The sequence below is a fragment of the Cyprinodon tularosa genome, unplaced genomic scaffold (assembly GCF_016077235.1).
Source record: "Cyprinodon tularosa strain WSP-4 unplaced genomic scaffold, ASM1607723v1 ctg79, whole genome shotgun sequence".
Taxonomy (NCBI): Eukaryota; Metazoa; Chordata; class Actinopteri; order Cyprinodontiformes; family Cyprinodontidae; genus Cyprinodon; species Cyprinodon tularosa.
This window is the reverse complement of record NW_024039551.1, coordinates 1,233,395-1,259,995: the sequence shown is the minus strand read 5'-3', so window position 1 is coordinate 1,259,995 and position 26,601 is coordinate 1,233,395. Positions and strand designations below refer to the sequence as shown.

Genomic DNA, 26,601 nt, shown 5'->3' with positions numbered 1-26,601 from the left:
ATATTCAAGTGAGTAATATCAAATTATGTATTTTTAAGGCTAGAAATGCTCATTCCTTTGGAAGATCATCTTATTTACCTACTCAAATTAAGGGTAAATCCACGTATTAAAACATTTTTACACATTTTAAGATTGTTTTTGCAGTGTGCTGGATTCGACCAAATAATCCCTGGTGTTTAAAAGCTGTTAATCTAAACAGCTCTCCTGGATCAGCTGGGTCCCCTGGTTTGTTTCTTAAAGGTTTATATCCATGTCCAGTCTCTCTGTCTCCATTTCCCCAGTTGCCTTTTAACTGGATTTGTCCTCAAAGCTGGTTTATTGGGCTGTAGGAACCAACAGGGAGGTTTGGAGAGTTTACAGATAATCTTCCATCATCATTTGACTTGGAGTTTCCATAAAACCTGGACAAAATGTTTGTTCTCCAGAAGTTTTTAAAGGTAGTGTAAAAATTTAGTGTCTCTTATTAAAGTGAACAGAGCGAATTAAAACTGTTTTAGGGAAAATGTTGAGTGTCCAGATTTTAATCCATAACTAAGAAAAAGGTGTCATTTTCTAATGTCCTATGATTTTTTTTTTTTTATTAAATGTTAAGTTTGCTGTGTTTGTTTTGCTTTTAGCCGTCCTCTTTGCAGCTGAATTGTTTTACTCACACCATTCTTCTTTTTCTATTTTTGTCAGCACTTTCACATTTTTGCCTCTTTGCTGTCTTGTTTTTTTTTTTTTTTTTTCCTGTTTTGCTCTGTAAAACTCCCAGAAAGCAGTTTTATTCCATGAATATAAAGTCTCTCCTGGAAGATTTAATAAAATTGTTTGATTAAACACAAACTTTTTGGTCTTTGGTTACTGTCTCAAGAGCTGCTGGTGAAATTTGTGTGCCTACTAACCAAACCATCGGATTTACAGTATATTAAAGCTCAATGAGTCTTAATTTTGAATAGATTTAACCAGAAACAAATTACAAAAATGGATAAATAACCAGAAAAGCACTCTTAAGAGCACAGCTCTCTGCCCAGTAGCTCATTTCCCCCACATATAGTTGACTTCCACCTTTAGTTATTACCTGTATTCACTGATCTGGATCGTCACCAAAATGTTATATATTTTTACCAGTGACAAACAGCTTCTCTCAAAATTTAACTAAAATCCATCCAAAGCTCATCCAGTTATTTTGAAAACAGACAAACCAGCACTGATGAAAACATTACATCCTTGGAGGAGGAAACATAGAAATGTAACTGCAGTGGTTGTGTGATGAAAACATGAACTCAGGAGGGGGGGGCATCCCTACCATTTTTTCCACAGGAGTAGTAGGCTACTCTCAATTTTTCATATATTAACAATTAATTGGTCAATTATACACATCAAAATATTAACATTAAAGTTGATATATACAGAATTCATGCTCATTTCAGAACTAGATTTTGTGTTAAAGGGGTTAATAGAAGATTATGTCTCTGTAAATCATCTAGGAGTCTTCAGTGGAAAAAAACAAAATGGTAGATATTAGTACATGTAAATATTAATTTTATGCAGAGTAATTTTTGATAAAAGTGGGTATGACTATGGAAAAGATTTTTGCCCCATAAAGTTTGTCAACCTTTAATTTAGACAGCAGGGATGTTTGAATATATGCGTCTATTTGTTAGCAAAGGCTGTAGGAAAGTATAGTTTGTCTTTATTTAGATAATATGGATGTTGTTTTCATTCTACAGTGTAGATTGGTTACTGCCTGGCCACCCCTATTAAAACGTTCTGGCTACGCCTCTGCAATGAACATGAAAAATGAACCTCATCATAAACCATACTTCCGTTTTGCAGCTCTTGTGTATATTATAAAAGCTTTTTTTTTTCTTAAGTTACCTTAATAAAGATATTTCTACAACCAATGGATATTTACCGGAATTTGGGAACAGAATATATTTTCCTATGCTGCCATCTAGTGGTTAAGATTGATAGTTACATAAAAAACTTCTTATTGTTTTATTAAAACAAGATCATTTGTTTATTAATGATCTGTAACGGAAAGTGGAATGTTTTAAAGAGACTAATTTATTTTTATTAATTTGTTTGAATTTATAAACGCCCGTGACGTCAGCGGAAACCGGAAGAGAGCGATCTAAAGATGGCTGACATGCTTCTGAGCGGCTGCTGGGAGGTCACAGAGTAAGTGGAGTTTCTGGTCTTTGTTGATATTTTGATATTAAATGTCACTACAACAGTTATGTGGCGTAAATACGTCATAGGATGACGTCGATGTGAATCGCTGGTTCAATTGGTGGATGAAGAACCGCACATTAGAAGTCAAAGAACTTGGTTAGTTGTTGGGTAACATGGTCCACAGTCGTTTTTTTCCCAGACTTCTGGTTCTGATTCTTCCTTCTTCTCTCCCAGACATCCTATAATCGCCTGAAAATGAGGCGGCTTGGTGTCAGTCTCCTCCGCCTCTTCTGCCGGCCTCCATCCAGCTGCCTGCTCCACAGCAGCGCCCCTGTTAGCCAGCACATCCAGGACCTGAGTGGGCCTGAGCACAGTCTGCTGGACAGACTGTATAAAGGACTGATCTGCGGACAGAGAGCCTCCCTGGCTGAGTCCATTACGCTGGTGGAGACTCAGCATCCCAGGAAGAAGGAGCTGGCCCAGGTTCTGCTGCAGAAGGTGCTGGGCTTCAGGAGGAAGCAGGAGAGCAGCAATGGAGGGAAGCCAGTGGCCTTCAGAGTAGGTGAGTGCTAGAGCTGACCGCTACCATTTATAGGTTTACTCTAAGGTAGCTTTTCCTCTCCACTGTCGTTGCATGCATGCTCGGTGTGAGTGATTGCTGTAAAGTCCATATCTACTGCTCATCCAGGAGAGGATCCTGTAAAATCAGTGATTTCCTCAGAAACTCAATCTGATTGAATTAGATCTATAGTGACTTGATATGACATGTGAACATGTGCTATAGAAATAAACTGAACTGAATTAAATGAAGGACCCACCATTGTCACCAGATGGTTTTAACCATCATTGTGATCTTAAGTTAACATGTTAAACTTTAAAGCAGAGGTCTTCAATAGGGGGTCAGTGACCCCTAAGGGGTCTATAGAGGTACTGCATGAAAGTTTTGGTTGATTAGACTTTTTCTTTTCTGCATTTTTTTCCATTAATTGAAATGTCTTTAAATCCACATTAACACGAATTCAACCCACTGCAGTAAACAGATAAATGAAGGCAGAAGATGTCTTTCAGTCATTAATGCACACATTCAGCGACACACAGGAGCTCTTTCAAGCTGGGCACCGTTTCATTCACAACACCTGTCCCACCAACCAGGAATCAGAAATACTTTAATAATCCCAGGGAGGGATTACTTTTGCTACATTAGAGTGACTATAGGACCAGTTTGATATAACACAATTTCATACAATATATATAATTATCGGGTCTCCGCTCCATCTCGCCATTAGTTTGGGGGTCCTTGGCCTTAAACGTTGAAGACCTCTGCTCTGAAGGTATAGAGGAGGATGTTCTTTTGTGGTCCCCCTAATTGTCAATCATTCTAGTGATATGTTTATGTAAGGCCCTCCTACGTGCTTGTCCCCATTTTCACCTTTACAGTCTGACATAGTGGAAAAATTGCAAATCTTCTTTTGGAAAGTAAGCTTGTATGATCTATGCAAAGAGTAAGTTTTAAACAGAGCGTGCACGAGGAGGAATAGGATCGTCATCACGTGAAGGAGGAGCATCGAGGTCCAGGTTCTCGGTTTAAACAAACACAAAGAAAATATCTTTATCCAGCATTGATGCATCAAAAACATGTTGTTAAAGTTGATCTTTTTAATAAGGAGAACAGTTTCCATGTTTAATGTACGCCTCTCACTATTGAGGCTAATGTCCGTCCTTAGAAGAGTCTTCAAAAAAACAAACACAACTTAAGAAAATTTACAAATTCACATCAAACCAAAGTCCAATTTAAACTCAGTTCATCTTGGATCAAAAGGGGCTGCAATGTTTTCCCTTTTAAAACTCGTTCCGCTAATTTAAAAAAATCAAAGGTTGGGTTTCCAACCGCCCACTGTGTTTTATAAACGGGCAGCTGATGTTTCTGATAGCACGAAGCTTGACCTGCTGGAAACCTGCTGTTTTTCTCACCGTTAACATGTTTAATCATTCATCCCACAGCTTCACTGTAAAGCGTTATGCTTGTGATTTCCTCTCAACGTTTCTTTTTTTTTCCTCAGGATTATCCGGTCCTCCAGGCGCTGGGAAGTCCTCGTTCATTGAGGTGGTGGGGAAGATGTTGACTGGGCGTGGCCATAAAGTAGCGGTGCTGGCCGTGGACCCCTCCTCCTGCACCACAGGAGGTGACGGTCGATAAAGCGGCTCATCTGATGTACTGCAGCGTTCAGGCGGGACTAACTGGGAGTTCTGGTTGCAGGGTCTCTGCTTGGTGACAAAACCCGTATGACGGAGCTGTCCAGAGACATGAACGCCTTCATCAGGCCGTCGCCGGCCTCAGGAACGCTCGGCGGAGTCACACGCACCACCAACGAGGCTATCGTCCTCTGTGAGGGGGCGGGCTATGACGTCGTCCTTGTGGAGACTGTTGGTGAGGCTCTTTAATCCAATACTTTAAAAAAAGTTTCCCTTTTGAGCAAAAAATTATGGAACATATTAATCAGCATATATATATTAGACATCATCGCTGATCCTTAATGCATTTTCATGTTTTCATCTCATCATAGCCGAGTTTAATTTATTGTTAGCAGGTTAAACTCGGTAGAATTTAGATCGATCCATCAGCTGGCTGAGGCGGTGCTGCTCCTCCATCTTCCATCCATTGTTATTGTTTTTCTTTGATTACTTAATAAAGGTTTATTTTGGTTTATAATAGGGCTGAAACTAATGATTATTTAGCAAATGGATTAATCTGTCAATTTTATTATTATTATTTTTTAATTGGATAGCCAAAGGTTCTTTAAAGCGGTTTAAATTAAACCAGGTGAAAATAAAACTTTTATTCTTGAGGAGTTCTGGATAGAGCATATTGACAGACAACATTTTTTTACATCTTAAATTTAAAAGTTTTATTCATATTCTTTTTTACAATTTTGATATAATTCCTGCTCTAAGTGGGTCACTGTCAGCTACAGGTATGTTTTAGAGTCTCTATACTCAGTTTAATCATTAATCCATCACTAAATTAGTTGACGATTCTTTCAGTAATTTATTGTTTCAACCCACAGTTTAAATTGATAGTTGGGTAAAGTTTGATATCATTGTTTGATTCTAGCACGTAAACAGAGGAAGAGACACCGAATCAGCTAAAACTGACAGCACATAGAGATCGGTTGTGGTGCATTCAAACCAAACGTATTTTCAGCAATCGATTTCCATCTTATCCTTAAGTGGAGGTCTAAAGCGATGGAACAGGTCAGGTAATGGTGATGGCAGCTACGTAGCAACCGCAATGGATGCGCAGCGACTTTCGTACAGTCTTTAAAATCTGAAACTTCCCGCCCTTTTTGCCATGACAACCAGTCAGATTCACGGACGATGCTGTGAGGATGAAGGAGCGCAGTAAAATGTATGCTGACAAATAGGGATGCACGATATAATCAGCCCCCTATTGGTATCGGCCTGTATCGGCCTTAAAACTGAATATCGGACATCGGCCACCCCACCGATATTTAATCAGCTTCTGAGTTTCTAAAGTCTAAAAAAAAAATAAAAAATACTACTTCTTCTTCTTCCTCCTCTAAAAACTTATTTTTTACAGACTTAAAAACTTCTAAAGACGAGGGAAAAAATATTGATACATTAAAATATCACCTTCGTATGCTGATATATTGCCATTTAAAAACACCATATCAATGTCTTTTACTAATGAAATATTGCTATATGTCATCGTTATGCTACGAAATCCCCCGAAAATCCACGAAATTTTGCCATATTTTTATATGTTGATATATTGACGCGGTATCGATCTATTTTACTAACAAAATCTCACAAGAATTTGCAAAATATCACGAGAGTTTGTAACGGAACGATGAAATTTCACCAGATTTTGAAAGTAAAATAGATCGATACCGCGTTTTTAAAAATCAATTTGATATCAGCATATGAAAATATATTTGAGTATATTATTTTTTAAACTGCTATTTTCAATGAATACTTATTTTTGTCCAGCTTTAACATCGGTATTGATATCGGTTATCGGCTACATGAGTTTTAAATTATCGGCATATCGGATATCGGCCAAAATCCCAATATCGTGCATCCCTACTGACAAATGATGAACTCAGAACGTATTTATAGGTTTGTGCTTTTAAAGCAGGCGCTTTAATTTAGCTTATTGTTGTAATTAAAGGGGGAGGGGGGGGCATGGTTAGCTTGTCTTTAGCCAGATGGCTCCTTTAGCTCAGTTTGAATTCTACTTTTATGGAGAGAATTTCTAGGCGCAGCCAAGGTGTTTTGGTGGCCTTAGGATTGAGTCTCTGTTTTTCGCAGATGATGTAGTTCTGTTGGCTTCATCAGGGCGTGATCTACAGCTCTCACTGGAGCAGTTCGCAGCCGAGTGTGAAGCGGCCGGGATGAGGATCAATGCCTTCAAATCCGGACCATGGTCTTGAGCCGGAAAAGGGTAGAGTGCCCTCTCCGGGTTGGGGAGGATGTACTGCCCCTAGTGGAGGAGTTTAAGTATCTTGGGGTCACGAATGGGAGGAAGATGGAGCAGGAGATCGATGGGCGGATTGGTGCGGTGTCTGCTGTGAAGCGTGCGCTGTACCGGTCTGTTGTGGTGAAGAGAGAGCTGAGCCAAAAAGCAAAGCTATGGATGTACCGGTCGATCTACGTTCCTACCCTCATCTATGATCATCTTTGGATCATGACCAAAGAATGAGACCCAGAATACAAGCGGTTGAAATGAGTTTTCTCCGTAGTGTGTCTGGGCTCTCCCTTAGAGGACTCAGAGTAGAGCCGCTGCTCCTCCACATCAAGGGGAGCCAGTTGAGGTGGCTCGGGCATCTGGTTAGGATGCCTCCTGGACGTCTCCATGGTGAGGTGTTCCAGGCACGTCCCACCAGGAGGAGACTCAGGACAGGTTGGAGGGACTATGTTTCTCTGCTGGCCTGGGAGCGCCTTGAGATTCCCCCGGAGGAGCTGGCCCAGGTGCCTGGGGAGAGGGACGTCTGGGTGGATGGATTCATTCATTCATTCTACTCAGCATCCACCTGGAAAGCCTCCATTAGAAAGTGTTTACTAAGGGGAGGGAAGTTCAGGGCAATTCTTCAAGCTGATTGGGTAAATCACTAAGCGACACCTGCCTCCATGTCGAGCATTTAGCCAATCACAGCAGCAGTAGCAGCTGATGCGTTTCACATCCTTGATTTGTTTCATAGATTTAACTAAGGATCAAACCAAACTGTTCTGGAGGAATGCCTGAACATCTTTCCATCCACAAAGGCAAGAATCTCGTCCTTTTGCTTGTTTGTTAAAACAAATGGAGGGTATTCCAGCTAAAACAGGTGCAGCCATGTTGGTTTCACTCCGGCCACTTCTGGATGACATCATTCACGTCACTGCATTTCATTGGTCTGAAACATTTCTGTATTCAAGGCTGACGCATCTGTTGGCAAGATGTATTTTAGGGAGTTCATCTTGTTTTGCGAGGTTAATTTAGCCCTAGAAGGACTGTTTAGATCGTTTATCGGTTGTCCTCTTGTAGCTCCAGATGCACCGCCTCTGCCCGCCTGTCTGGACGATCCTCCCCTGAAGCTGGATAACGGTCTCAGACCCTGCACCGCAGGAAGCGAACTTCATCAGATATGCAAATAAAGTAGTGTGAACATCCATGTCCCTCTGGCTGTGATGAAGCTGTGGAGCAGCAGGCAGAAGCTCCTCCTATTGGATGTCGTGGTGAAGCGTGAGGAGTGGAACCTCAGCGTGTCGGGGAGCGACAGCAGCTGAACGCGGAGACTTTTTATCTGGAATCGTGTTTGGTATAAACGCACCATCAGAACGATAACAAAACAATCTGCCTCAGAAAAAAAAAAAAAAAAGCATCCAGACAACTGGGAATAGTTTCTTACTCTGAGCAGATGAAGTCACAGGAACAGGAAGTGTTGAAACACTCTTGGAAGCTCAGTGACGCTCACGTTTTGGCGCCCTGCTTTAAACGGCGAGGAAACAATGAATTCACTGTGAGGAATAAATCTCAAGTTTGTTGGAGTTAATGAATATTCATCTCTGAGCTGCCAAAGAAAAACTTTCTCCTTGTTTTCTTCTTCATTTGTTGCTGTGACCAAGTCGAGCTTCAGCTTTTTAAATCCACCATAGGAAGTCTGTCTGGATTCATCCTGATCCGGCCCTTTTAACGAGGTTCTGGTCTGTTCTGATGCTCAGTCATGATAACTGGACTCTTCTGCTGTTTCAGGTGTCGGCCAGTCTGAGTTTGCGGTGGCAGACATGGTCGACATGTTCGTGCTTCTGATTCCACCAGCAGGTGGCGACGAACTGCAGGTCAGTGAACCAGAACAGGTCTTCATCTTCAACCTTTAACTGTCACTCTGGGTTCAGAAGGGGCTCCGACAGGTCTGATCGTAAACCTCACCGCTTGTTCAGGTCCAATGGAGTCATAACAGGCAGCCCGGGCCACAGGCGGCTACGCTCTACCCCTTATATTCATTCGGCTAGCTAATTTAAATCGTTCAATTCCATTTGGAGAGCGAGATCATCTGTGGTAGCAGCACTAGACATCTTCCAGACATGTGAGGAAAACTAGCAGCAGTTCAGCGGACAGGATGAATGAAAGGTAGCCGGCGCGTGCGGATGACGTCATCCACGCGCTGCTTCGTTTTTAAAACATATAAATATAAAAATTATAACCGCGAATGTCTGGAGGACAGTGATTGGCCTACATGTTATGAATGCTGGCGTAGTATAAATGATAAATTATGAACAGTTCAGTTTGTGCCTTCAAGTCGTTGCCCATAGGAAGACTGAATATCTTCAGAACAAAATGACAAAAAACTAATATGGGTGAGTAGAACATGATGTAATAACGTAAAATCAAGGGCCAAATGTGAAAAAAAACGGCGTTCCCCTTTAAGCAAGCTGGTGCCATGGAACTGGAACACACGGATCTAGTTCTGAACAGGAACCGGTTTTTGATTCCCATCTCTGATGATGATGATGATGATGATGAAGACAGGTTTAGTTTGTCAGCATGGAGGCGATTCCTGCGTCCTTCATCACAGGAGGAGCAAAGATCTGCAGCAGCTCAGCTGGAGGCGCTCAGACCTTTAGACCCAGAGGAGTTAATGGGTCTGGTTGTTTAGTGAAGATGATCCTGTTGACAAAACTATATGCTAATCAGTTTATTAATTAGCTTAATTAGCAGCTTCGTTAGCCCGTCTCATTATGATTCATAGTGGGGTGAGACACGGAGGTGAGATGACATTTGTTTTGATTATCGGAGGACGTCTTTGGAAACAGACTTCACTTTAGATCAGGGAGTTTATGGAAGAAAATCTTTTTTTTTTTTTATTCTCATTTTGATTCAGTTTGGCGTGTGGAGGATGGCGTTAAAAGGACAGCCGCCGCATCAGCAGGAGAGCAGAGAAGGAAATACACAGACGTTTACATCATGAAAACAAAAGTTTTAGTACAACTGATGTTCAGTTTAAAGCTGAACATCAGTTCATCAAACATCCTTTACATTTTATTCATCCTCCTGTGGTTTTATATTGGATCATCTTTAGATGATCCAATATAAAATGTGTAGCGAGAATGTGTACAAAACAACAAAAATGGCGCCGGCAATGCTTCTGGGTCATTTTCATTGAATGTTGCTGATTTTAAAGTAATTGCCCGGTGGGCAAATGCAGTGAAATTTGTACTCTCCCGACAATAAAAACTACTTGCCCTGGGAGATCGGGCAATGGTTAACATCGAGCCCTGCAGTGAGCAGGGCTGAATAATTAATCACATTTGCAATATAATCGCAATTTAACAAAATGTAATTTTCAATTGCAGAGGCATTGATGTTCATTCACACTATAGTTAACATAAGAAAAGCTCTAAATTTCTCTCTGCAGCCCTTTAGGTGTTGGTAAAAGGCTTGAAGTGGGTTTGTTGCCACACAGAAAGGAAGAAAAGTCAACAGTTTTTCAAACAATGGTTACAGTAAAGTTCTGTAACAATGTTCTCTGGCGACGCAAGCATTCTAAAACTGAAAGCTTGGGTATGAAAAATCTACATCGTACAGCCCTAAGAGTGAACGTTTTAGCTCCGCCCAGGGGGCTCAGCCTGCCTAGAAACTCCTGATGAAGTTAACTTAACAACATAACGGTGACCAGAACCAGCAGATGCAGATGGTCCTCCTGCTGCAGACGTCAGAATTTAACTGTAATGACCTGCAGCCTTTCATAGAGCGCGGCGAACAGACGAAACGACAACAGCTTTTCATCACATAGCAGATCTGTAGCTACTGATATTCTGCCTTCCTTCTGCTGTATGACGTCACTCTGGTCTCCACTCGGTCCTGTTTTTCTCCTACTTCTTTGCTCTGGATGGGCGTCCATCATAGAATCATTTAAGTCATCTTTATTTTACAACACGTCTTCATTTACAGGTCAAACCTGTTAGGCTAACAACTTTGTCCTCTTTCAGCTACCGTAATCAAAGATGCGACCCTATCTATTTATAAAATCTCGTTCTAAACTATGGGACTGTTTTTATATTTGTTTTTTTATTTGTTTTTTAGAATTTGAAATAATAGCATTTATGAAAGAAATGGTTGATTTTTGCTAATAAAAAGCCAAATTGGTCAGTTACAGAAAGACTTGGAAGAACAGATCTTCTGCACATCTGTTCTACTAACCTGCTGATTGGTCAGAATGATGAACCATTTCACTGCCGTTCATCCCATTAAACCGGACTTAACGTTCTTTAGTGTTGGATGTTTTTACAAACATGGAGCCTGAAAACGAGGGACACAGACTTGATCAGCGTTTGGTCCTGATCCAGTGGGTGTTGGACCGTTTTGGTATCGGTGCATCGCTATGGAAACCCTGCTGCATCAGTCTGACCTTCTGGTTCCCTTCCTGTTCTGCAGGGCATCAAGCGGGGCATCATAGAGCGAGCCGACCTGGTGGTGGTGACCAAGTCTGACGGAGACCTGCTGGTTCCAGCCAGGCGCATCCAGGCCGAATACACCAGCGCCCTGAAGCTGCTCAGGAGACAGTCCAGATCCTGGAACCCCAAGGTGTGTCTGTCTGCGGCACGTTAACAGACACAGATGATGATTATGAGGATCCCAGCATGCTTAGCCTTATTCCTCTCTCAGCTCACTTCCGTCTGTCATTTTGAAGCAGATGCTGCGGGTCGGTTTCTCTGCCGTCTGACTCTGGATGAAATTACAAGAAGGACAGAAAACCTATAACTAAATCTATAGAGTTTTTTACTACATGTCAAACCTGCAGAAAATTGTGGATAATTTAGTGGAAGGATGACTGCATCCGAATAAGACCTCTGAAGGGTTTAACGCAGAGAAATCTGAAACGTATCCAATCCTGAGTCCACACTTTTTGTCATATCAGGTTCTCAGGTCGGTGTTTTGACTAGGCCATTTGCCTTAGATCTAGACCAGGGTTCCTGGAGCTCCTATTAGATGTGTCTGTAGATCACACCTGAATCACCTCCTCAGCGTTCAGCAACTATCTCCAGTCCTGCTAATGATTAACCTGGCAGTAGCCAGATCGATATGTGTAGAACTGAGTTGAGTTCCTCGTTATCAATCTGGGATAGCTGCTGCTCAGTCTGTCTGTGAAAAGGAGGGACGTTTAGTAAAATACTTTGAGCTGATTGGGAGACGTGACAGCTAGTACCCGCCTTCCATAATACGCTTTCATCCAATCATAGCAGCAAATCATCTGCAGCTTCTTGAGTGTTTTGACAACTAGAAGTAAGAGGATAAATCAAACTTTTTCCAAATCATGTCAGAAGAAAAGCACAGACATCTTTCCCATCTAAAAATGCAGTAGTGCTTCTTTTTGCTCCTTTTTTAACGAGAAATTGTTACTATTCTAGCTAAAACCCAGTCAATTGTAGTATCGATGGGCAAGTCCTCCAGCGTAGCCATGTTTATGTCCCGGCAAGGACCGCTGTCATTCCTACATGTCCCGCCCCAAAAAGCACTGCTGGCATTTCATTGGTCCGACTCGCTTTTTGTTTGGGGACGGAGGGGACGGATTAGCGGGAGTCGTTAAAGTTGGATTTGTTGTGAGACTGAAAACTAAGATCTCGGGACACTCATTAGGGCAGCTAGTGATACTGGTGCAATGGATCATTACTGGTTCAGCACAGCGTACAGCGACTCTGACCGCTCATCCTCCTGCTCTTCTTCTAATCTGGTCATATTACTGCCCACTCCTGTTGTTTAACAGCCTATAATAACACTGATGCTGATGTTAGACTTTCTACTCTATATAGAAACTCTATTGTAGATCAAGAATGTTCAGTTTCAAAGCATATTCCCCTTCCTGCTGGGTAGATGGTTTTATTCCGTTATTTTCACGTGATGTGGCAAAATCCGAAGGATTGATTGACACCCGACGCTTTTCTTTTAAACTCCCCCAGGTGGTACGCGCCTCCGCCCACACCTTGGACGGCATCACAGAGGTCTGGGCCAAGATGGAGGCGTACAGAGACGCCATGCTGAGCAGCGGCGAGCTGCAGGGCCGGAGGAGGGCCCAGCAGAAGGTCTGGATGTGGAGTCTCATCCAGGAGAACGTCCTCTTGCATTTCCAGAACCACCCAGCTGTCAGAGAGGCTCTCCCCCTCCTGGAGCAGAAGGTCACCAGAGGAGTGGTCTCTCCAGGACTGGCTGCTGACCTGCTTCTCAAAGCCTTCTCAGAATCGTCGCCGTAGCTGTGGACAGAACGTCTGAGCTGCTTTGGTTCTTCATAGAGTCACAGAGGAACCAAGAGAACTTCTGTGACTTTATGATCTGAACAGAAAGAAACATTTATGTTAAAAGAATCGTTTTATTTCAAACTATGACCATTACAGCGGGAGATGGTCCTTGGCCACGCCCCCTCCATGGGCATTCTTCCAGATTCTCTGTAAGAAGTTCTCTGTTAGCAGCAGATGTTGGAACCTTTTCTGTTCCGATATAATTCAGAAGTTAAACCTTTTAGCAGTGGAGCTTATTGGTTTTTAAACATTTAAAAGCTAAAGGAGGCTTCAGGTTGAATTAATCATGGATGTCCTCTGCTGCAGATGACTTTTATTGTGAAAGTCTTTTAGAGATGTTTCATCCTGATTAAAAACGTCACATAAAAACCAGACGTGAGTCTTAAACTGAGTCTGCAGCAGGAACTGGCTGCGATCTGCTCTGGTTTATGAGCTGAAGGGATTCATTCATGTACCTGGAGGATTATTAGCCCGCAGATTATCAATCATTCAGCCGTTCGGTTTTGTTTGACTGTTTGCCGTATTTTAAAGGAAACTTTTAAAGTGATGCGTTGTTTTAATTTGGTTAATTGGCAGGAAAGTCCGTGTCAAATGCAAGTTTGGTTCAGTCTGTGTGCTGCTCACAACGTCTGAGGTCAGAGAGAAGAGACGATGACTTTTGCTCGCCACAGGAGCGTCGTGGTCAGGGGTCCTTTAGGGTCGGGGGTCTTTTAGCATCTTGGGTCTTTTCCTCCGTCTGCTGATCCTGGAAGGGGCTTAATTTTTCTCTCTTCCTGTCGATCGCTGCATACACTGTGGATCCTCCTCCTATTGAAGGACCCAGCTGTGACTCCTGCTCAGTTCACTGGACCAACCAGACCTGCAGTAGAAGCTCTGGTACTGGAAAGACTTCCCTACGCTGCGCACCAGCACCTCCAGATGTGTGATCACACTATTGTGTATTAAGTGAATTGTTGCTGTTTTACTTTAAATAAACCGATACGCCTTTTTAAACCGATGAAGCACATGAATACGAGCACGTATGATCGGACCAATATAGTTTTTGAATAAGGGTCCAGCTGCATCTGGGAGAGAAAAAGGCCCACAGCATCACAGGTCCTCTACACTGATGGGACAGAAAGGGTTAAATTGTTTTAATAAATGGTTAAATGTGAGGGAAAAGGGGTTATCATTTAACTTTAAAGTTTAGTCTGCAAAATGATAAGTAATTTAATAAACGAGTAAATTTCTCCACTGTGAGAGAAATGAAGTTGATTATTCAAATCAGAAATAAAAACTTCAGGACTTAAGGATATATCCAGACTGAAACTAACCCTAGACAGAAATATTTCACTACACTTTCATTAAAATCGTTAGTGACAATAACACTTATTAAAAATGTGTCAAAACTGACTGGTTGAATATCACATCTAAGGAAACATTTCTCGAAATGTTTGATGAAAATAATTTAACCTCCCATCAGGGGCCTTCCATCCTGCTAATAGTGCTTCACGTTCACGTATCGCCATGGTTACTCAGTGAAATCTCTGATCGACTGCTGATGTGAGCAGGAACACGGATTGGTTGAACCTTTCTGGATTTGTGGCATTAAGCAGCAGGACGTTACTGATCTCTATTTATTCACTGGATTGCTGATAGACACAAAAACCTGAAGTCACCTGCTGCCATCTTGGTACTCCCCACTTTCACAGAGTCGTGCCATGAAAATGCCTGTAAAGGAATTACCATAACAATGCTATCAATACATGTATATTACATGTACATCATCAATTTAGCATTTTTTGCACATCATCAGATAGTGTGTGTGTGCATGAGTAATATTGTAAACATCTGACTACAGAATTACTAAGTGATGGATTTGTATAACATGTTATATTGCATGATTTATCCAGTTCATGGACAAGTCTAAAGCCGCCCTGAAAAGGAGAACAGCATCATTTTTCTATGCTGTAGCACACCTATTGTTTACGTTACGACCAGTATAACTAGGGAGTACCAATATGGCGGCTGGTGGCTTCACAGCGACGTGTGATACCAACGGCCTATCAGCTGTCCAGGGAATAAATAGAGATCATTGAATGGAACCCAGAAATCACTGCTGGGCATGTTGGACCTAAGCTGAATGAGGATTGGACAGTTGGACTGATCTCTGTCATCAGATCCACTTCATGTTCCTCTACAGTTCAGTAAACAGCAGCTTCTTAAAATGCTTCCTAACAGGATCAGAGAAGAAAAATGATTGATAATCAATAAGCTGCTCAAGCTGGAGGTTTCAAGTTGGAATGAAATCAAAAAGCATTAAGAACAAAATTAGCAAATGAAAAAGACTTTAGCTTATTTTTAATATCTGATTTTATTTTTAAAAGTTTTTCTATCATTATTGATTCCCAAGGAAGCATATTTTACAAATCAGAATATTCTACGACCAATTTTAATATTTAAAAGTTAAGGTTTCATTATTAAAACATCAGGTAAATTCTATTTCCCAAAGAAACATTGGGGAAAAAAAGACAATGCAATAACGCAAAAAAAAAACTAAATAAAAATGGAAACAAATACAAAGAAACACACATTTAACAAAGTTACATAACAGGGAGGTTCTATCAAACCTTATAACTAATAACCATGAGCTAAAAAGTTAAATTTACATGATACATGTTTGGTTTCGGGATCTCTTAAACCTGAAATCTACTTTTTTAAACCTTTGTATGTTCATATCCAATGGCGTAAGCAGAGACTGCAGTTGCTTAGGGGCCCCCGACCTCTTTGGCCCCTATGCTTTAGTGGACTAGGACGTCTCTTTGCAGATGTAGTGGTGTGAAAAATTCCTCCTAAACCAACATGATACCAGACTGACTGACCTTATTTATACACATCCCAGATTTCAACATGATGGTGAGACGTTTAAACACGTTTTTGACCACTGAAGTGTGACTCTCAAATCTAAGGCTTCTGATCTCAAAGATAAAACAGACCTGATGTAGATCCTTTGCTTCCATCCTGGTAGCTTCTGCATTTAGTGGAGCCATCTGTTAATAACTTTGGCATTAAACTATAATATTATATATAATAATATAAATTATAACCATAAAACAGCAAGTAAAAGAACGTTACAAGAAAATAGTTCTCACAGGTTAAATGATGTTTAGTTTGGCTTCAAACTCTACTTTGCTGTAGATTCTGTTTGATTCATTAAAGTTCTCTGTTCTGAGATATTATCTGTGTTCTTCAGAGGATAAAGTAAATGAAGCATCAATGTTTTGGACTTTTTTCAGCTGAAATAGTCATGAAGTCTCGAGCTTTAATTGATTTAAGAAGATCGGGTTCAGTGTAGATCTTCACCCACTAGAGGTCTCCCAAACACCGCTCGGCTCTGGGCTCGTTAGCCTAATGACAGGGCACAGCTCACAAACCTTCCCCTTCCTGAAACCCCCGCCTCCTGTCCTCCATCAGGGTGCCAGGTCACTCGGGGGTGAAGCCATCAACAGCTGCCATTCTCCTGGAGAACAGGCTGTGCTGTAGCCTCAAACCGCGTCCTCAGAGGGGAATTTGTTGAACATAGTAAAGGCTGAGTGTGACGCTCTTTGCTTTTAGCCCATCTTTGAATGAGGCCCTCATTTTGAGGCCAGTTGGGTTATCTGTGCTGTCCTTGCCAGGGTGTCCATCCCTCCAGTGGCTGGACGGACTCCCTGGTCGCTGCTCGTTTGCTCCTGTCTGTGTACCACAGGCAGAATGCCCCCTGAATGCAGATGGATTCATTAGGTCTGAGTAACTCCCTCCTCCTCCATCATGCTGACATAAATGCATACACTCTTTGGCTTTGCAGCAACAGAGCTCTGCAGCGCCTCCCCCCCCCACACACACTCATACACAGGTATTTACATCCACAGGGTTACGCTGAGTGTAAACACCACCATGTGGTTTCACTAAGGCAGATTAAATCAATTGCTGCCGGTTGGTGTTCGGCCATTTTAGCCTAAACATGGAGGCGGTTCACATGTGTTTGAATTTTTCTGGATCCTCTGAATGTAAGCAGAGGACAGAGGCCGCCTCTTTGAGGTTTCTCATGTTTAATGGACAGGATTAGAATGATGGTGTCAGCAGTCTGTGGGACAAATCTAAACACTGCCCTCATACTGTTTTCATTTCAGCTACTTTGTCCCTCCCACCTCACAAAGTCAGGATTGCTAAAAAGCAAAATGTCAGAGCTGGCAGTTTGCAGCCTGGAAACACATCTGTGTTTGTCTTCCTGCTGGTTGTATCGGTGCTGGAGTTTAGTTGTTTTCTGTTTGGATAAGAGAGGGAAGCCTGACACTGAGGGAAATGTCAGAGCAGCTCTGCTACCTGCTTGATTTGGTGGGGGAGGGGGGGGAGCGACACACTGGTCATGGAGTGCTGAGCTTCACAGCTTCAGCCATCCCTGCTGGACACATTCACAGAACATCACACCTCAGCACCCTCCATCCCCTCCATCCGCCATTCATCTTAACCACGAACAGGTTTCACACGTCTAACATCCTGTCAGTCAGACCTGTTTACCCATCGAGGCAATCCAACCGAGCAGCTCTCATCGCACCATGCAGACCGATTAAGCTTCACTGGGGGCCAGAACAGGCAGGTCCAGGATGTCCAAAATCCAAATCAGCATTAAACTAAAGCTAAAACTTTCATCAAGACTCAGACCTTGTGACTTTGATACGATTGCTGATGAAGATTCTCAGTCATCCAGGTCATAGTCATTCCATAAAAGTTCAAAAAATATGTCACCACACCCCCCACCCCATCACAATACCTCCTTAACGACGACCCTTAACAATCATAGACAGGTTTCAGGTATTACAGGCTAACAATGGAACCAAACCACCCACTCGTCGGTTACCATTTTCATGTTTCAAAACAATACAAGGCTTTGTCTATATAAAGACTCAAACTCACTGCGGATCCAGACATTTGAATTGAGAAAGCTTCCTGGAGAGGTGGAGAAACGTCTTCAAATCTTGGAAACCAAGTCCAGTGGATATTTTTTGAACTTTTACGGAATTTGAAACGATTCATTATTACTTTTTATTTTGTTCCTTATGTTCCTAACAGAGCACTTTGCAGGTTTACTAGTGGTTCCTAGAATTTCTAAAAATAGAATGGGAGGCAGATCTTTTAGTTATCAGGCTCCTCTCCTGTGGAACCAACTACCAGTTTTAGTCTGTGAGGCAGACACCCTGTTTTTTAAGGCTAGGCTTAAAACTTTCCTTATGATAAAGCTTATAGTTAGAGGGGCTCAGGTTATCCTGAGGTATCTCTATAGTTATGCTGCTATAGGCTTAGACTGCTAGAGGACATAGGGACCCCTTTTTCATCAGTCTGCTTCATTCTATCTATTCTCCCACTCTGCAGAATCTGTTAGTTCAATCTCTATCGTTCTGCTCTCTCTGCTTTTTCTCATAGTAGCTTCATCTGGTCTGTTCCTGTTTGGCTGTGACTCCATCCTGGAGAGAAATATCAGCTGTGCTGCTGCCATCAACACCTTTGTTTATACATGTTCAAGCTCGGCCTGTTTTTCAGTGTAGTCCTGTTTCTCTGTCTGTGACTAACTGGATGTGTTCTCTTCATCCTCTTACATGGGAGCTTGTCTGCCTGGCTGTGTGTTTCCTGGATGGGGCCACCCGTGGAGCTGGTTGACAGTTGCCTTTTGTATCTCTGCTTCTGTTTCCTTGAAACTCTAGCCAGCCTCTGCAGATGGCCGCTCACTCTGAGCCTGGTTCCGCTGGAGGTTTCTTCCTGTTAAAAGGACGTTTTTTCCTCTCCACTGTTGCTAAAAGCATGGTTGATGTGTGGGATTGCCTATGAGTCAATGCAATCAGCTGGTTTTCCTTAGATAAAAAACTTTGAATCAAAATGAATGGTCAATTCATGACATGTGAACTGGCGCTACATCAATAAACTGAATTGAATTTTCATTAATTGATTCCTTGCTAAGAATATTTGAATTTTTGTTCAGTTTAGTTCTTCAGGTAAAACAAATACATCTGATGTGATTTATTAATCATCTTCATCTACAGACCAAATAAATCTCCAGTCAGAGCATCTCAAGCAGGAAGCATCTCCTGTACTTTAAGAGTCGTGCTTTAATGAGGCTGTGGAGCTGCAGCTCAGAGAGGTGTTGGGCTCCCTGGTAGATGGAGCGCCTCGCTCATTATGCAGTTCTGTTGGGTCATGGTGCTGCCTCTTTATAAGACGACCCTTATGGCGACATGTCTTATTATATCAGCGGCGGAGATGGATGCTAATGCGAGGCTTCGGAGCGCTCGCTGCGTGCTCTCTAGCCTGTAGAGAAGGAGATCCAGTTGGTATTCAAAGTGCAACTCATGCCGCTAATTCTATTTAACCCAGTTAAGTCTACTGGATGGTTCAGTCAGGGGGGGGGGGGGGTCCAGTATGTACCTCTGCTTTATTACACACCTGAGGAGGCCCACTCCCCCACACATGTACACTGTACTGTTTGCTGTGTGTAATTTACTGGGTCGCCTGTGGCCAAGGCCTTCATCTGCAGGAAGGCGAGAATGGAGCCTTGGCGCCAGTAATTGGACTTTAGAACAGATTGGGGAACTTGATTGACCTCCGGTAATGGATTTGAGTGAATAATTATTTGTAGTTATGGTTGGAAGATGATATCTGGGAGAGAGAGACTCGCCCCCCCCCCAGTGTGACTCACCCCTGCCGCCGGAGCTGAGCGCTGCCAGCACTCAATTAATGAAATCCAGCTGCTCAGGCTCCCCATGTGTAGGAGCTGATCAGAAAGCACACACACCGGGGGGGTCTGGTCAGAAGAAGGGTTATCTCTATCCAACCCTTCCGTTCACTCGGCGCTCTGCCTGTGGCTCGTCGCAATGGAGCTTGGAAAATCTGCTCCGCTGCAGGTAGAGGACATTAACGCTGATGATGTCTCCATTATTTCTGAACCGCCAGTGGCCCTGCTCGCCGCGGCCTGCGGCGGTCATGTTAATGAGACCCCTTCAAGATGGCAGGCAGCACCTCCTCAGGACACGAATCGCAATCACTTTTAATCCAGAGCTTTTAATTGCTGGCAGAGTTTCTGTGCTGGGGGGGGACAGCTGGATGTCATTGTTTCAGTGGGAAAACAAAAGCGATGCGACGAAAGGTTTGCTTGTTTGAGCAGTGAATCTTGTTTTTTTTAGCTCAGCGAAGGATGCCTGAGTTACTCCAACGTCTCTCCACCCGTCCGTCTGTTTGGGAGCAGTCTCCTGCCCCCCTCCCTCCCTCTGACCCCTCATTGCCCTGTTGCCAGTCTCTATTATTTCTGTCTGCCCAGTGGCCTGTTCAGGCAGACCGTGTTATGACAGGAAACACTGGGCCACACACTCTCTCTGGTAACACGTGGAGGTCAGCCTGTCATACCTGTCTACAGCTCATCCATGCACACACACACCCACACACACTCGCTCTCCATGATTCACAGTGCATGGACAGCTGCCAGGCGCTCTCGCTGCAGCAGCAAAGATGCTCCGTTTCCTGGTTCATTCTTTCATTCTTGCATAACAAAGTCTTTCTTTCTGTGAAGGTCTGACATGGTGTTCTCTGAGTAAGGCAGGATCTATCTGTTCCCCTCTGTCCTGCCCTGGCCTGACCTGAGGTAAAGACCCTCACAGTTTGCATCTCTTGGTTTTTGCTTCCAACAGGATGTTCTGATGTAACGCCCCGTAATGTGTGGACCGGGCCGACGTCCTGGCTGGGTTCAAAGCCCGTAATGAGAACAGTTATTCTCTACCCCCACAGAACAAGCGCCGTTCACCCTGGACAAGATGATAGCGCCCCAGCAGTCCGTCAGCGGTTCGTGTTACCCTGGCATGTTCCTGGCTCATGCTCCCGTCTGATGTGGGGCAGCGGCCCACAACCACAGGCCTGTGAGGGTTTGTTACGCCAGGTTGACATTTCGGGGAGCTTTGCCAGGACGCAGCAGCACGTTTGCGGTGTAAGAGCAAACGTGTCAGCTCAGGCAGATGGGCAGCCGTCAGTGCCAACCACACATTCCTGGCCTGGAAACAGCCGAACGGCGAGAGCAAGGCAGCACTTCCTGGCACAGAGTGTGTGTGGGGGTTAGTTACTTTAAAGAGGCAGATCATTAAGCATTTTTCCCTGTAAGAATAAAACCCCTCACCATTATCGAGGCAACCTTTAGATAAATGCTAAACACATTATTTTAGGAAAAATACGAAAAGTCTGAAAGAACAGCAGTTTTTCAACAGTTCTCAGAGCTTTGAAGGATCTCTCCGTGCTTGTCTTCATTATTACAGACAAATTTTACCCTGAAATTAATCAACTTCTAACAGTTTGCTTCTTTTCTTTTTCAGCCATTCTGCTGCAGATTTGCTGTCCTGGTTTGAGCCAAACATCTTCATCAAACAATCAGCTTCTCTGATGACTCTAGACCTTTAGACTTTCTTTATCCCCAAGGGGAGATTCTTTTCCACATACACAGAGCTCGTTTACACAAAGACATAAAAAGGACACAACAGTAAACACCAACACCAGCAAAAGTACAAGACGTGATACGAGACATGATACTCTCAACGGGGCCTGTTGTTTAAAAAGGTGATGGCTGAAGGGATTAGGCTCCTGCCAAAACGGGCCCTTCTACACCTGAGTGCCGTGTACCTCCGTCCAGAGGGCATGGGTATGAGGTAGTCCTGTAGTCGGTGAGCGGGGTCTCGTTCTATGGAGAGTGAAAAGCGTCCAATGGCCTGATGGTTTGTGTCTGTGAGGTTGGGTGTGGGGAGTCCAATGATTTTAGCAGCTGTGTGTGTGACCTTTGTGAGTTTGGTTTTGTTTTTAACAGTGAGAAGATTAAAGAAACAAGTAGAGCAGTAAACAGGATTGGCTGAATAATTGATTTGTAAAGAAGTAATTACAGATGTGGTGAAACATAGAGTACTTTGAGTTTCTGGATTATGGAGTGTCGTTGTTGGCTTCTTTTATGAATGTCTGTGATGTGATGGTCAAATGTGAGCGAGCTGTCGATTGTTACACCAAGATATTTGAAGCTGTCTACTGTTTCCACTGATTGATTGTTTATATGAATTGGTTGCTGTGGTCCAGGAAGGTTGAATATGAGTTCCTTTGTTTTACTGACATTGAGGTGATGGGTTGATCATTTCTTACCTTTGCTTCAGCCACAGACTTTTCATGTTAACCGGCTGCTTCTCCTTTGGTTTCAGTGTGAACGTAGCATTATGCTGTACACACAGCATGAGGCAGTCTGCAGAGGAGCAGGCAGAGCCTGATTGAAAAGGCAGGACTAACAGATTCAGTGGAAACAGGTTAGAACCAATCAGATCACTGTATTTGTGACGTTAAAATGTCTTTTTTTAAAAGGGAAAACGTTTTTTTGAAATTTTAAAGATATATCTGCTAATTCATAACTAGTGTTGCACCGAGGCCGATACCAGTATCGGACGGGGCCCCGATACTGCCCTAAAATGGTGGTATCGGTATCGGCGAGTACCAACAAATAGGGCACAGATACCATTTTGACAGCCAAAAGTTTATTCAACTATTGTCACCCACTCCTGGTAGGCAATAAAAAGTTCTACTGGATTCACTTTGTATTAGACTTTTTTCCTGCTTCACAAAGTTAGGCAGCAGCTTGACAAACCCATGATGGCAATTATTTTACATTATTATGGTATCGGTATCGGCCGATACTGCACAGCCAGGTATCGGGTATCGGTATCGGGGCCAAAAAATGACATCGGCGCAACACTATTCATAACCAGTGTTGGGCATTTTACTTTGAAAAAGTAATTAGTTATAGTTACTAGTAACTTCTCCCAAAAAGTAACTAAGTTACTCCACAATAAAAGTAACTAGTTACTAGTAAAAGTAACTATTGCGTTACTTTTGCTTTTCTCGCCCCGGTAACCCTCACCACCCAGCCCCCACCTTCTCGCCGTGTGTTTCCAAAGCCAGCTGAATAGAGCGGACGACAAAGACAAGAACCTGCAGAGAGTTTAGCATTTATTGCAACTCAACGTAAATGACATCAGGGGGGAACGCAATGTGACGGACCTATAAACCCCGTCAGATAGCGTTCCCCTGTCTCACATGGGGGAACACTATTTAATGGGCTTCTAAAACCCATCAGATAGAGTTCCCCTCTTCTTAACACCGGTATTTCCATCTGGAAAACACTGTTTTGCTGCTGGAGTCCTCCTCACTCTCCATCTCTCTGTGTGTGCTGTACGTTAACACCCACCAGCAGAAACACCCACCTACCCAACTGACAGACGGAATCTCACTATACATCAGCCATTCTCAGCCTCCCCTCTCTCATGACAAGGCGCGCACGAGTCCTATCATGAAAAAAGGTTCATTGTGCGACCTGAGTAACGCGCAGTAACGGGGGTGTCGGCAATGGTAACTGCGTTATAGTTACAGTCAAAGTAATTAGTTAGATTACTCATTACTAAAACAAGGTAACGGCGTTAGTAATGCTGTTACTCCCATCACTGTTCATAACATAATGATGGGGCATCATTAAATCATTATGGTGCAGCCTGTTATGGTTTGAGAAAAACACTGTTGCATCATGGGTAATTCAGGATGAGTGAAACTCCTGCACTGTCTGATCTATTTTAGACCGGAGAGGCAAGAACAGACTAAACAGCCAGACTGGTCTCAGTGACTGTAGTGGCTGCTGAACATGTCCAAACCCAGCATCCAGCCACTGCCGTGCTTCACAGTTAGGGGGCCTTAAACTTCACAGTGTTCCCCTGGTGTGTTCCCTGATCATCCTGAGGCCGTTTGGTCACTTATGTTCTCTGAAGAGCCTCTGAAAGGACTACTGTTTATACTGAAATTAGCAGAGGTGGACACTGCAGTATTCATGTTATTATTTTAGAATTCAGTTGTTTGGACTTAAGATTAGATTTTGGGATTGGATATTCTACCCAAAATCTAAATTTTAAAACATGTTTTAGATAAAAAGCTGCACCATTAAAACCCTTTGCTCAACAAAATGCAGGTCAGTGGATGACCAGGCAGTTAAAGGTTTCATTAATCTCACTCATCCAGTATAACGAAGGCAAACTGTCAGTCTTTATAAAAAACACACTCACAAATATGCTGCCATTTCTTTCAGGTACATAAGCAACAAAAGTTAAAAAAATTGAATATGCAAAACATGAAAGAAGAAAATTACAGATGGAAAATCTTACAACTTTTCCAACATTTGAAGTTGCAATAAGAACAGTAGGAGCTGCTGTCTTTGTCTAATTAGTTCATGTTGAGCTGCAGTTTATCACTTTTTGAGATAAATAATAAATATGATAATAGAATAAATTATATTTGCTCCTGTTAGGATAACATTGCTGAGACATTGAAACAGATTTTGGGCTGTAAGATGCTGAACCATCGACAGATTTTATAACTGGCATCAGTTTAAGGTGGTTTAAAGGCCTGCAGAAAGTTTCCACAACAGTGGCTGAGCAACGACGCCCCGAAACAGACTCAATGCAGGAAATCTACAGGCTGGGAAAAAAAAACACAAACGCATTATCCGAGACTGAAAACAGTTAAAGTTGGACAACAATGGAAGATACGGACTCTTTTTCAGCCATTATCCTAAAGATCTTCAGGACAACGTCTCTTCCATTTGCTTGTGGCACCATTCACTCTGAATCATTTTATTTGCTTTTGTTTTTCTTTCTTCTTTTGTTTCTTTGCTGTATGGGAATACAGAAAATAAAGAGTAGAATAAAAAAAAGAATACCTAGTTATTAACATTTAACCGCTAATACTGGCCGGATGTCTTCTCTTCATTTTCTGACATGGGAGTTGGCTCTGAGCTTGTCTGCCTGGCTGTGCGTTACCTGGACGGGGCCGCCTTTTACAGCTGCTTTTTCTATGTCTGCTTCTGTCTCCTTGAACCCCAGTCGGCCTCAGCAGATGGCCGCTCACACTGAGCCTGGTTCTGCTGGAGGTTTCTTCCTGTGAAAAGGGAGTTTTTTCTCTCCACCGTCACTACAAGCATGCTTAGTGTGAGGGATTGTCTTTGAGTCAATGAGTCGATGCAATCAACTGGTTTTCCTTAGATAGAAAACTTTGATCAATTTGACTGAATGATCTGGTGAACTGTAATGTGTCTTGAGATGACGTGTTGTGAAATACATATATTTCAATAAAATTCAGTATATATATATATATATATATATATATATATATATATATATATATATATATATATATATATATATATATATATATATATATATATATATATATATATATATATACAGTTGTGTTCGAAATAATAGCAGTGCCTCAACAGCAGCAAGAAAATCACTTGTTTTATTAACATTTCAAACTCTATACCCCAGATAAGTTTCTGGGGTGTAAAATAAAGGTATAGAAAACCAACAAACCCAACAGGACAGCCATGCATACTGTGGATTCTGTGAAATTGAATGATTAACTGAAAAGGGTGTGTTCAAAAAAATAGCAGTGGTGAGTTCAATTAGAGAGGGCATCAATTAGGGAGGGTATTCTGGGAAAAAAGGGTGTTAACAGGTGATCCGTATTTAAGGATCAAGACAACTGGCATGCTGGCTGTGCATTTGTCCTGAAAAAACAAGGAAAATGGGTCGTTCAAGACACTGTTCTGAAGATGAGCGTTTCCTAATAAAAAAATTGATTAAAGAAGGGAAAACATACAAAGAGGTGCAGAAAATCATTGGCTGTTCAGCTAAAATGATCTCAAATGCCCTGAAATGGGAGCAAAAAACTGAAAAACGAGGAAGAAAAAGAAAGACAACCCCTCGAATGGACAGAAGAATAGCCAAACTGGCGAAGACTCAGCCAATGATGGGATCCAAGAGGATCAAGCAAGACCTTCAGTTGACAGTGAGTACTGTGACAATCAGAAGACGTCTTACTGAGGTCAACCTTCCAGCAAGAAGCCCCCGCAAAGTCCCACTGCTGAGAAAAAGACATGTGCAGAAGCGTTTACAATTTGCCAAAGAGCACATTGACTGGCCTGAAAAGAAATGGCATAATATCTTGTGGACAGATGAAAGCAAGATTGTTCTTTTTGGGTCTAAGGGTCACAGGCAGTATGTCAGACGCCCTGCAAACACAGAATTCAAGCCACAGTACTCACTGAAGACCATTAAGCATGGTGGTGCAAGCATCAGGATATGGGGATGTTTTTCATACTATGGTGTTGGTCCGATTCACCGCATACAAGGGATCATGGATCAGTTCCAGTACATCAGGATCCTGGAAGAGGTCATGCTGCCATATGCTGAGGAGGAAATGCCTTTGAGGTGGACCTTTCAACAGGATAATGACCCCAAACACACCAGCAAGCGAGCAAAAGCATGGTTCCAGATGAACAAGATTCAACTGATGGAGTGGCCAGCACAATCCCCGGACCTTAATCCCATTGAAAACTTGTGGGCTGACATAAAAAGTGCAGTGCATGAGGCAAAACCAAGAAACGCTGAGGAATTGTGGAATACAGTGCAATTATCCTGGGCTGCAATACCTGTGGAACGATGCCAGAAGTTGGTTGACTCCATGCACCACAGATGTGAAGCAGTCATCAGAAACCGTGGTTTTGCAACAAAATATTAGTTTAGG

At 42.6% G+C, this 26,601-nt stretch overlaps 1 protein-coding gene across 2 annotated transcripts; it reads left to right on the top strand.

The window, feature by feature from the left end:
• Positions 1–2,099: 2,099 nt before the first annotated feature.
• mmaa (metabolism of cobalamin associated A) lies at positions 2,100–13,323 on the top strand. 2 transcript variants are annotated; one of them, XM_038271129.1, is made up of 8 exons: positions 2,107–2,163; positions 2,244–2,313; positions 2,392–2,719; positions 4,218–4,340; positions 4,415–4,585; positions 8,411–8,496; positions 11,093–11,242; positions 12,616–13,323. In XM_038271129.1, the coding sequence occupies exons 3-8, from the start codon at positions 2,413–2,415 to the stop codon at positions 12,904–12,906; spliced, it is 1,128 nt and encodes a 375-aa protein (XP_038127057.1). In that variant the 5' UTR covers positions 2,107–2,163; positions 2,244–2,313; positions 2,392–2,412; the 3' UTR covers positions 12,907–13,323. The 2 variants fall into 2 exon arrangements, with proteins under 2 accessions (XP_038127058.1, XP_038127057.1); XM_038271130.1 differs by lacking the exon at positions 2,244–2,313 and having other exon boundaries at positions 2,100–2,163.
• The last annotated feature ends 13,278 nt before the right edge of the window (positions 13,324–26,601 follow it).

Bases quoted from the DNA above. Each gene is read 5' to 3' on its own strand.
- mmaa (XM_038271130.1), top strand. From the start codon at position 2,413: ATGAGGCGGCTTGGTGTCAGTCTCCTCCGCCTCTTCTGCCGGCCTCCA. The intron at 2,720-4,217 runs GTGAGTGCTAGA...TTTTTTCCTCAG, and splicing joins GCCAGTGGCCTTCAGAGTAG to GATTATCCGGTCCTCCAGGC. The intron at 8,497-11,092 runs GTCAGTGAACCA...CCTGTTCTGCAG, and splicing joins CAGGTGGCGACGAACTGCAG to GGCATCAAGCGGGGCATCAT.